The sequence below is a fragment of the Apium graveolens genome, chromosome 10 (assembly GCF_009905375.1).
Source record: "Apium graveolens cultivar Ventura chromosome 10, ASM990537v1, whole genome shotgun sequence".
NCBI classification, from domain to species: Eukaryota; Viridiplantae; Streptophyta; class Magnoliopsida; order Apiales; family Apiaceae; genus Apium; species Apium graveolens.
Genome location: NC_133656.1, coordinates 120,216,252 through 120,227,577, shown reverse-complemented (window position 1 = coordinate 120,227,577; position 11,326 = coordinate 120,216,252). Strand labels below are relative to the sequence as shown.

The 11,326-nt window shown below is 34.5% G+C and overlaps 1 protein-coding gene and 1 long non-coding RNA gene across 2 annotated transcripts; both read left to right on the top strand.

Moving 5' to 3' along the window:
• The first annotated feature begins 2,913 nt into the window (after positions 1-2,913).
• LOC141690087 (putative glucuronoxylan glucuronosyltransferase IRX7) lies at positions 2,914-5,536 on the top strand. Its single transcript, XM_074494694.1, has 4 exons — positions 2,914-3,567; positions 3,757-4,118; positions 4,290-4,540; positions 4,635-5,536. The coding sequence occupies exons 1-4, from the start codon at positions 3,291-3,293 to the stop codon at positions 5,092-5,094; spliced, it is 1,350 nt and encodes a 449-aa protein (XP_074350795.1). The 5' UTR covers positions 2,914-3,290; the 3' UTR covers positions 5,095-5,536.
• A 2,629-nt stretch (positions 5,537-8,165) lies between these two features.
• On the top strand, positions 8,166-8,859 carry LOC141693214 (uncharacterized). Its single transcript, XR_012563043.1, has 3 exons — positions 8,166-8,350; positions 8,443-8,597; positions 8,698-8,859. It is a non-coding gene; the product is annotated as an uncharacterized LOC141693214 (long non-coding RNA).
• The last annotated feature ends 2,467 nt before the right edge of the window (positions 8,860-11,326 follow it).

Genomic DNA, 11,326 nt, shown 5'->3' with positions numbered 1-11,326 from the left:
AAAATAATGGAAAAAAAATAAAAAACTAGCAAAGTAATAAGACCGATTGAGTATAATGGAGACAAGCAGTTGATTTAATTATTTTTTATATTATAAAAATTATATTATTTTTCGAATTTTTGAAATATAAATAATTAGAAAGGACATAAAAAAAATGTAAAAGGGAGTAACTTATTAAATATGTAACGTTATATTTAAAAATTAATAGATTTTTTAATTTGAGCCACAGCAAATCTTGGAGGATCACTATGTTTAATCCTACTGATTAAGTGAATCCTGATTTGGCATTTCAATATAATTCATTCTTTAGCATTTTCTACACATACTTATATAAAGAAAAAAACCTAATAATCTCTAACTATACTTTTGTCTAATCATAGTTATGACTTATGAAAGCAAAAATAATGCATAATTATATTCGCTATCTACATATAACTATAACACCCCTTTGCTCGTAATTATAATAATTTTTTAAAAGAAATTTGAATGGTGATCAAATAAACAATGACCTGTGTACAAACTTGGAACTGGCCGGAGTTTATCTTGTGTGAATATATTTGGAATAAAATAATTGCATGTATCGTATCAGATCATGTGCTTATAGCCTGATACAGCTCATGCATATTCCTCCCTCCATTATTAGGGTGAATTTCTCAATTTGTTTTTCTTCACCACAAAGTATATTCATACACAAGGAAGGGCCACAAACAAGCCGAGTTTATATAAGCCGAACCTTTCCAATTTTATATAAGCCCAGTTTCAAATTTAAAATTAAAAATTTGGTCCAATTAAAATTCAAAATTCTTAATTAAGATTAAGTAAAATCTTCCGATATTCGACTCAGTCAACTGGGCTCAATTACAACCATGTCGGGTGCTTGGCATTTTCTATATATAAGCCTAAATCCTATATCTCCCAAGACATATCGTACTTGCTCCATACGTTATCAAAACATTGCTTTCTTGGTAGGGGAAAAAGCCTAACTCACACATTCTCCGTTCAACTTTTGAGGTGCAAAATTTATTATTTTCATGGGTGTACTCTACTTTTGAGGTTCAAATATCAACTTTTTCAGCCTTTTAACTGATCTCACAAGTCTTTTTTAATAATGACTTATAACTTTCGTGGCGTGTGTCAGGGCCTATGCTAAAAAAATGTGATTAATGAATTATAAAATTTTTATTAGGGGAGATTTTTATACATGCAGGATATCCATTATTATTAATAAACTCTCCACCAATGAACATCTCATAAAAGCTAACTCTTAGTATGTGCCATAGACACATACTAGAAAAATTCTTATAACTGACATCAAATATCCTAATTGTTTATTCAAAATAAAATTAACGGAATCTTGAAGCAAACTTCAGTGCTAATATAAAATAAGAAGGATATGAGAATGAGGGTTAATGGATATGAGAATGAAATGGAAATCCAAGAATTATGATGAGTTTGATTTACCCACCAAGAGTGAATGAGATTTCCATTCCCCACCACTAAATTCCTAATCCAAACACTATTACTTGGGTTTAGGGCTCCGATTCCCGTTAAACAGACACATTAACTATCAACCAAACACCCCATAATAGTAGCACTTATTACTATAATATGATGAAATCAAAAATTATTTTTTGATGCTAAAATATAATTTTAATTTTAACGCTAGATATATTTTAAAATTAAATAATTATAAATTTAACTTATTTTTATTTTTCTCTCTTAAATCTTATTTAATGTTCATCAATATACATCATTTATGATTAGTTGATGATGTAATACAACAGAGCCGGTCCTGAGATTCGAGGGGCATTAGTCGAAATCACTTTATGGAAGCCTAATACACATATATCATGGAAATTCGTATATATATATATATATATATATATATATATATTTATATATATACTTAAAAATTTAAAAAATTTTGGGGCCCTTATATGTCGGGACCCCAAACGCAAGTGTTGCTCGCCTATAAATAGGGTCACCCCTGTAACACGGATGTATAAATGCATCATTGATTTTAAATTTAAATATATATATATATGCATATTTGTATTCATGATAAAACTCTTTTGAAAAGAATTTTTTAATATTTAATATTTTATTTTTTATGACATAACTTATAACATTATATTGAATTTACTCGAATTTACACTTTGAGAAATATTTGAATACATAAATTTAGCAAGACGCCATTCCGTACGGATATTAAATCGAATGCTGTATATGTAATTTTGTTTCAACCATCCTTATCTACAAAAGTGAGCTCCTGAAATGATCAAACTTACAAACCTATTTTACTTAAAACTTTTTTGATTATGGTCGCGATATCTTGCTTCTTTAATCATCAAAACAACAAACATAGTAAATGTAATTTTATAATATAATTCGTTAACTTAAATTTATAAACTGATTAATATGTCTTAATGAAAGATATAAAATTATAGAAAACAGAAAAATACTACCCATTGTACCAAAAATAAATTGTTTAAATTTCAGACACAAAAATGGAGGGAAACTATTGATATAAGCTTGGTAAATCTGGCGCAACTTGGGACAAATTACATGCAAAAACTAAAATATATACGAATCAGTCAATTTATTAACATTCTGCACTACTCCACACCAGTTTTTTAGAGACTCGAACTTTGACTTTTTGACAGAGCATACAAAAAAAATATTATAAAAAACTTTTTTTAAAGATAATTTTAATCTGTCACATTAAATACATGATATAAATTAAGGACTCATTTTATTTGTGACCGTTGAAGTAAACGAATAACATGGGTTCATTCAAGTAACTGAAATTAAAAAATCCAAAAAAATAAAATAGAATAAAATCGAAAAGTCGTTAATATTGTGAGAAGCCAAACAGGCCCTAACACACAACCATAAGCACACATAAAATACTTCTCCATAAACAAAACCCAAACAACTCCGAGACCAACGCCTGGTTTCTTTCTGCTCCAGCAGGTGTTGTTTTCAAGAAAAACAAGATTTTAATCATGGAGTTTTTTGCAGAGTTTCATGCTTAAAAAAACTAAATCTACATTTTTTTATTACATTACAAACTTTATCTTCTTTTCCCAAAAACAAAATTGTTTATATTTATTTCTGGACTCCTCTAATTTGTTTCATAAGCAACATATAAAAAACACACACACTTGTTTGTATGTATAGTTTTTTACAAGCAACAAAGAAATACCACCACACACCATACCTATTCTGAAAACCTCATCTCACCAAAACAACTCCACCTTGTTGAAGATTGCTCAAAAGGGTTTTTAAATATGGTGGAGCTCAAGAAAAATTTAAGCAGAAAATATAGCAAAGGATTTGTAGTGAAAATGAGGTTCTTACATAAAAGATCTCAATCTGAGAAAGCTAACTCAATGTTTTGGTATAGATATTTCAAATGGCTTCTTTGGTTCTCCTTGTCTTCTTATTTCTTTGTTTCTTTTCTTATAACTCATAGCCCTAATCCCATCAAGCCTACCTCTTTTTCTTTGTCTAAACCTTCCTTTTCTCGTGCCCTCATTGAATCACACAATCCCATTACCCATCCAGGTATGTTTTTGTTATATATCAGTGATATCGGTTCTCATTTTAAGCCGGTTCTCATTGAATTGAACGGAATATATATTCAATTATTTTTGTTATGTTTTTTGATTGTTAACTGGTAAACTATGTGTAATTATGAAAATAAGTTTTAAGAATAGTAAAGGACCTGATGTTTTACATGATTCATTGCTGCAGGATTATTGAATGGGATGAAAGTGTATGTATACAATTTACCACCAAAATACAACAATGACTGGCTATCTAATCCAAGATGTAAAAGCCATTTATTTGCATCAGAAGTTGCAATACACAAAACATTATTAACTAGCCAATTTCGAACTCTTGATCCAACGGAAGCTGATTTTTTCTTCGTACCAGTTTATGTTTCGTGTAATTTTAGCACGGTTAATGGATTCCCAGCAATCGGTCATGCCCGGGCTCTGATATCATCTGCTGTGAAACTTATTTCCTCGGAGCATCCGTATTGGAATCGGAGTCGAGGCTCCGATCATGTTTTTGTTGCTTCTCATGATTATGGTGCTTGTTTTCATGCCATGGTAAGTAACATATTTACATTTGTATAATTGTATTTATGCAAAAATAGTTTAACTTCCTAATGCAGGAGATATGCTGTTAACGAATCGGGTAGCAAATTACGTCGTAAGTTCTCGTTAATTTAATGTTTTTTAGAAATGATTTTTAATTAATTTAATTTTTTGGTAAAATAGGAGGATGTGGCTATGGCTGATGGAATCCCAGAGTTCATGCGAAACTCAATTATATTACAAACATTTGGTGTGAAATACAAACACCCATGTCAAGAGGTGGAAAATGTGGTGATTCCACCGTACATTTCGCCAAAAAATGTCAAGTCAACGCTTGTGAAGTCGCCGGTCAATGGCCGTCGTGATATATTTGCATTTTTCCGGGGTAAAATGGAAGTCCATCCCAAGAACATTAGTGGACGTTTTTACAGCAAGTAAGTTTAATTTTAGTCACTGCGGTAATTTTCGTTAAAAAATTATTAAATCTCGAAATTAACCTTGGTTACTTTTATTTTTACTCGTGTGTAGGAAGGTTAGAACGGAGATATTGAGAAAGTATGGTGGTGACCAGAGATTTTACTTGAAGAGGCATAGATTTGCCGGTTACCAGTCAGAAATTGTACGGTCGGTGTTTTGTTTATGTCCTCTTGGGTGGGCTCCATGGAGTCCAAGACTAGTCGAATCAGTCGCATTGGGATGCGTGCCAGTTATTATAGCGGATGGTATCAGGTTGCCGTTTGAGTCTGCAGTGAACTGGCCGGAAATATCACTCACGGTGCCGGAGAGAGACGTCGGAAAACTAGGTGACATCCTTGAACTTGTGACAAAGACTAATCTTACAATAATTCAAAGAAATATGTGGGACCAGGAAACACGGAGGGCCCTTTTATACAGTGATCCAATGGAAGAAGGGGATGCTACGTGGCAAGTCTTGAAAGAGCTCTCATTAAGGGTGAGTAGGTCCCGCAAGAGTGTTTCAAGCGAATGAGGAGGTGAAACGTTGGATAGAGATAATGTTGACATGGCATTGACAGCTAAAATGGAAAATGGCACACTTTCCAATGCGGACAGTGGAGTAGTTGACAGCCTGGATGTGTTGGAATGGTGGTGTATAAATTTATTTGGGAATGAAGTTGCAAGTGGGGCAACATTAAACGACAGCTGTGAAATGTGGGCCTTCACTGGACCATGCGGGGGATTGGCATACGTGGCGTCATCTGATTGGGAGATAGTGGGCTTAGGAAAAAACAATGTGTAGATAACATGTGCATGTGAACAAGATGAAAGGAATATGGCGTTGTGAGTGTTTTGGTGTGAGAAGTCTGTGAAGGACTTCGATGCTGATTCTAACACTAAATTTTTACAATTTTTTTGGTGTACAAATTCAAAGTGAAAAGGTTAAATAAAAAGTTAAAATTTTGAAGGTCGAAGAGTCTTTGCTGGAGGATACAGCTGCAACAGGAGTTAATACAAGGAGTAGAAGAGAAGAAAGAGTCCTGTGAATATTTATGAGTACAGGTGGTGAGGTTGGGGTACAGTGAAAATATAATGAGTTCCTGACCGGAAATACTAATAACGATTTTTCTATTATTTATCTATATATACATCCTAAATATAAAAATTTGTAAATTTAATATATTTTAATTGATTTTTTTTATAAAAGAAGTGAATCCCGTACATTAACAATTTCATTAATGAAAATGACCTAAAATTATTAACTTATCATGTGTCCTTAGTTCCACAGAAGAAAAAACTTGCTCATTATGTCAACGGTGAACTATTTGAATGCATCAAGGAGATTTTGGTATCGTTCGAGGTTTATTAAATAATGTAACTTATGACTTAAAATTAGAAAGTGTCGTATAAGTGATATAAACATCATAACTTATAAGTTGTTTATGTATTTGGATAATTTTATGTATAAGTTACTTATAAGTTAATGTATTTGATAAATTATAACTGATAAATTATAAATTTTTTAAAATAAAATTATAAATGTAAATTATAAATTACTTGATTAATAATTTTAATACGTGAATAAAAAAAATTAAAAATAAGGATAATAAACTCGGGATAAAATTATATTTATATATATATTATATTATTTTAAGCAGAACACCCTCTATTTGGTAGTCAGTTGCTCGGTACAGTTGTTTGGTACGACAAATCACAACCGTCAGATCTTGTTATTCCCAGTGGACTAACAATGAGATTTACAGAAGGGAGGGGGGGTTGAATATAAATCTCAAAACTTTTTCAAGATTTGAGCAGTTTGTAAGACTAAGTGTTTGAGTGATCAAATGTGTGTGAATTGCTTGGAGCTGATGCATACAGATATATATTCAAACACAAATGTAATGAACACAAAGAACTTAAAAAACTTTTCTGGTGGATTTGTTGTTCCACCAGAGATGTGTTATTTCAGAAAATCTGTGATTCAAAACTAAATCACAGCTGCTTCCTATTACAAACTAGATGATTTTCTCTCTTGATATTTCTAAACAGCTCTGGGAAATTTCACACCTAATTACTAGCTACTACTTGGTTTATATAACACCAAGTTTACAAGTGAAGACAAAGATAAAGTACAATAAGACAATAGTTCTCCACTTGTTTCTGTTCCATTTTTATCCAGTGTAATATGGAATTATCTGTTGACTTTCCATTATGAACCAGACTAAAAACGGCTGCTTTTTCTGCTGTTCCTGAAATAGGCTACCACATCTCTGTCAATCCATGTGCCTCTGTCAGCTTTGTTAACTGTCACTATCAACTACTATGAGACTGAGCATCCGTTGAAGCTTTCATCCGTTGATGGCTTTATCCGTTGATGCTCTAGCAGTGCATCCGTTGAAGCTTTCATCCGTTGATGACTTTATCCGTTGATGCTCTAGCAGTTGAAGCTTTATCCGTTGAAGCACTTATCCGTTGATGAATATTATCCGTTGAAGCATTAGAGACATCCGTTGAAGCTTAGTTTCTTATCCGTTGAAGGTCTTCAATATCCGTTGACACTTCTTCACTTATACAAAATTACAAGGCATGAAATATTTACAATTGGCCCTCCTATTTGTACATCCATCAGTAGTCAACATGACTGATTATCTCCTAACAACATCTAAGAATTACAGCTTGAAACCAGAGAGTGAGATGTGCTACAATACCAAACTTATTGCTAAGTAAGGCTACTCCTTCAACGGATAGCCAAGATGGTCTTATCCGTTGAGGCTACAAACACTAGATTTCTACTTAAGTGTTTTGCTTAACTTATCATCAAACTAATACACATATTCCTAACAGATCTAAATTTAGATAGATGAGAACCGTTGGATGCAATAATAAAATATTATTATATTAATATTTAAATTGCTATCATGGATTCAGGATTCGAATTCCGTCAACAGCTTATTATATTTGAACTTTTATATTCTTTATTTTAATAATTTCTAGAGGTTCAGGGCTCGAGTCCCGTGAACAACATATTATATTATATTATTTATTTTCAGTCAAGTCTCAAATTATCACAAAACATTTATTATTATAACTTATTATGTTTTTCAATTTATTTTTTAACTATTGAAACTATATATTAAAATATAGTAATTTTAAGATATAGTTATATTATTAAAAATCATTCAAGTGTTAAGAGCAATCCGTGCATTGCACGCGTAATAGGCTAGTATATATATATATATATATATATATATATATATATGTACACGTATCATTTATCAAAATTCGTATAACCTGTGGCAATTATATTTTCCAATTATATAAAATAATAAACTAGGCAGCTGCTTCAGGGGAGTGAAGAAATGAGCCAGTGAAATGATGGATGTACCACTCTATCAACTTTCTATTTATGATCATAAATGTGATGATATGATCATTTTATTTTATTACCCAAACAGCAGCTATAAATTCTGTTACAATTCAAGAAACTAAAAAGAGTTGATCTACTTTTCATTGGAAGAATGCGGAAACTGAATTACAATATTTTATTACATCTACTTTCTCAATAATATCTATGAATAACTGAAGCTAACTTGAGAAAGATATTGAGAGAGATCAGAGAGAGAGAGTAAGATCAGAGAGAGAGATATCATGATTCTCTGGATACATTTTTGTTACTTACTCACTAATCTATCTAAGAAAGACTATATACAGAGTTTTTGTCTAACAGAGAGGATGTAGTCCTGGCACCAGCTGTCATGTGTATGTAACTAACTCTGCTAGAGCTACTGGTATGGTTGTTGGTGTAGTGTGACTGCATTTGTTGTTTTGGCATTCCGTGATGTCACACCTTCATCATCTTTTTCTTCATTATATGTAACAGCCCCCCGCAAACTGGAATGGCAATTTGTCATGCCAAGTTTGGAAATCAATGTCTGAAACTGTCCGGAAGGAAGGACCTTAGTAAAGATGTCAGCAAGCTGAGCATTTGTAGGTACATAGTTGAGTTGAAGCAAGCCTTCTAGTACTTTATCCCTGGTGAAGTGCACATCAATCTCAATGTGCTTTGTACGTTCATGATGAACGGGATTCTTTGCAATATGAATTGCACTCTGATTGTCACAATGTAATATGACAGGTTTCAGATTTGTCACACCTAATTCAGCAAGTACTCTTACCATCCAAGTAATTTCTGAGGCTGCAGAAGACATTGATCTGTACTCGGCTTCCGAAGAACTTCTAGAGACAATACTTTGTTTCTTAGATTTCCAGCTTACTGGAGACTTTCCTAACAGCAAGATGTAACTTGATATGGATCTTCTAGTATCAAGACATGCTCCCTCCAAGTTTTTCTTATGTTGGCAATCTTGTTGAGAATCTCAGTCCAGGCAGTTCTGGTAAAGCCAGAATCCTTATGTATGGCTGAGTAGACTCTAATCAAGGTAGAGTAGCCTTCATTCAGAATTCTGTGAAGAGGCCATGTTCTTTCCCCAGCTCCTTTGTATTTGAACACTAGTCTTTCTGGTAGCTGTCTGTAGGCAGCTATTCCCCTTACATCCTCCAGCTCATCCAGATAGAGTTCAATGTCTGAAAATTCTTTTATGTCACAGATGTGAACATAATCATCTTTAGAGGTTTGAGGTTTAGGGTTAGGTTTCTGTGTGAATTTGATTGAGGCTTTAGAGGGTGTTGATTTGATTCTTCTTTTCTGCTTCTTTGATGGTGGAGAAGAAGTTAGGAAGGTGGGCAATTTGATGGTGTCCCAATCAATTGGTTCCTCCTTGGGAATGATTGTTTCACCATGAATGTTCATGAAGGGGTCAGGTACAATGGTTTCAGGAATAGAGGGTAGTGGTTTGGATATTGATTGGGTTTCTTCAGTCTTATCTACCTTCTTTCTCTTTGCATTGACCTTCTTTCTTTTCCCTTTCTGCCATTCTTCCTTACTTCTTTCCTCCATCTCAGTACCAACCATGTCCCCCATAGCTTAATCTTCACCTTTGTCTTCAATTTCTTTCTGTGCTTCAGCCTGACTTGACTTTAGCTGTTTTTCAAGCTTTGCTTGTGCTCTTTTGTCAGCCTTTAGCTGTTTGGCTTCTTCCTTCAACCTTTTGGTTTCTTCCCTCTTGGCTATTGAGAATTTGGGATGTCCTTGCATCACACATATGCTCTTTCCCTCTCTAAAGATAATAGCCATGTTTCTCCTTACAGCCTCATCCATGGTCTCTTTGAGATATGCAATACTTCTACCTAAAAGCTTGTCCTTATCAGCTTTTGGAAGAGGAAAATCCACCTCTTTTAGAGGATTCTTTGTAGAGTCCTTATTGGATCTGTTGTTGGGCTTGAGAACCATAGATTACAGATCTTTGGAAGAAGTTTCTCCATCCTTATGCCTCCCTACTGGCTTGAGTTCCATAATAATTGATTTTACTTTTGTGCTATGCTTCACAGATTGTGATTGAGAAGTTGTAGAACCAAATATTAGTTGCATCTTTTCATCAATCTTCTTCCTTTCCTCTTTGACTTGCAATTCAGCTGCTGCTATCTGGATTAGATCAATTCCATCTAGCTTTCCTTTGACGTGAATTGGTGGAGAAGTTGTGATGACAGGAACTAGCACTTGAGAAATCTGAACTGTTGTAGATGGCTCTCCTTCCCCTTCCCCTTTATTCTCCCCCTTTTTGTTATCATCAAGGGTAGGGGTCAAGCTTTGTGCTTGTGCCAGCTGCATGAGTAGATTTGTTTGAGTTTGTTGATTCTGAAGAATGGTGACCATAGAGTCTTTAATGATTTGAACCCTATCTTCCAATCTGGCCAGCCTCTTGTCAGCATCAGATGCCTTCCTCAGTCTCCCCAACAAATCTTGTATAGTACCATAGGGTATAACTGAATCCAATTTCTCAGCATTGTAGGATTTCAGATCAGCAATGTCCAGCTTGAGCTCATCCACACTTAGATTTTGCTGGTAATGCTGTAACTGTAAGAGATGCAGAGATTCCAGATGAGCTTGAAGAATTGCCTTGGTACCAGCATCCTGAGTCTCCTGAATGGCCTGCTGAATTGTCATGACTTGTTTGACCAAAGTGACACCAAACTCTCCTGGTGTTGATGGTTTTGCCCATGCCCATGCAGGAAGACTAGGAACAGAACTTGGGCCTGCTACTCCCCCTAAGTTCATGCTCTCATTCAAAGAATTAGAGTCATCATCATTAGAATTTACTCCAAATTCTTCAGATGGCTCACCAGCATGAGAAGGCAGCCTGTTGACAGCAGCTTTGTCTCTGAGAAGAGATTCTGAAGTGTGTACAATGTGTAGTGTATGTTCTGCCTCCACATTGCCCTGTGCAGCCAATAATTGATGGGCTGAAACAGGGTGAGTAAAAGTGTCAGCATCCAAGGAAATGTTATCAATGACAGCTTTGTAATGTTGCTGAAATTGTCTTTCCTTATCTGTCTCATCCACTTTCATTAACTCACTAGCAATGGCTGGATCCACCCTTATAGCTTTTGTACCTGCCTTTCTCTCAATTTCTCTCTTTTCTTGCATCAGGGGCTCCCCCTGGCTCACACACACCCTCACACCCTCACCTTCACCTTCTAAGGTGGCACTCCTCTCACTTACTTTTGCCATGCTGGAAGAAATAGCATGCATTTGGTGACTCTCAACCTCTCCTTTTGCTTGGGAGCAACCCAGCCTCTCACTCAAAAAATCACTCCCTTCCCTCAAGCCTAAAAGTGATTGTACAGTTGTCATGTCCTCTACAGTT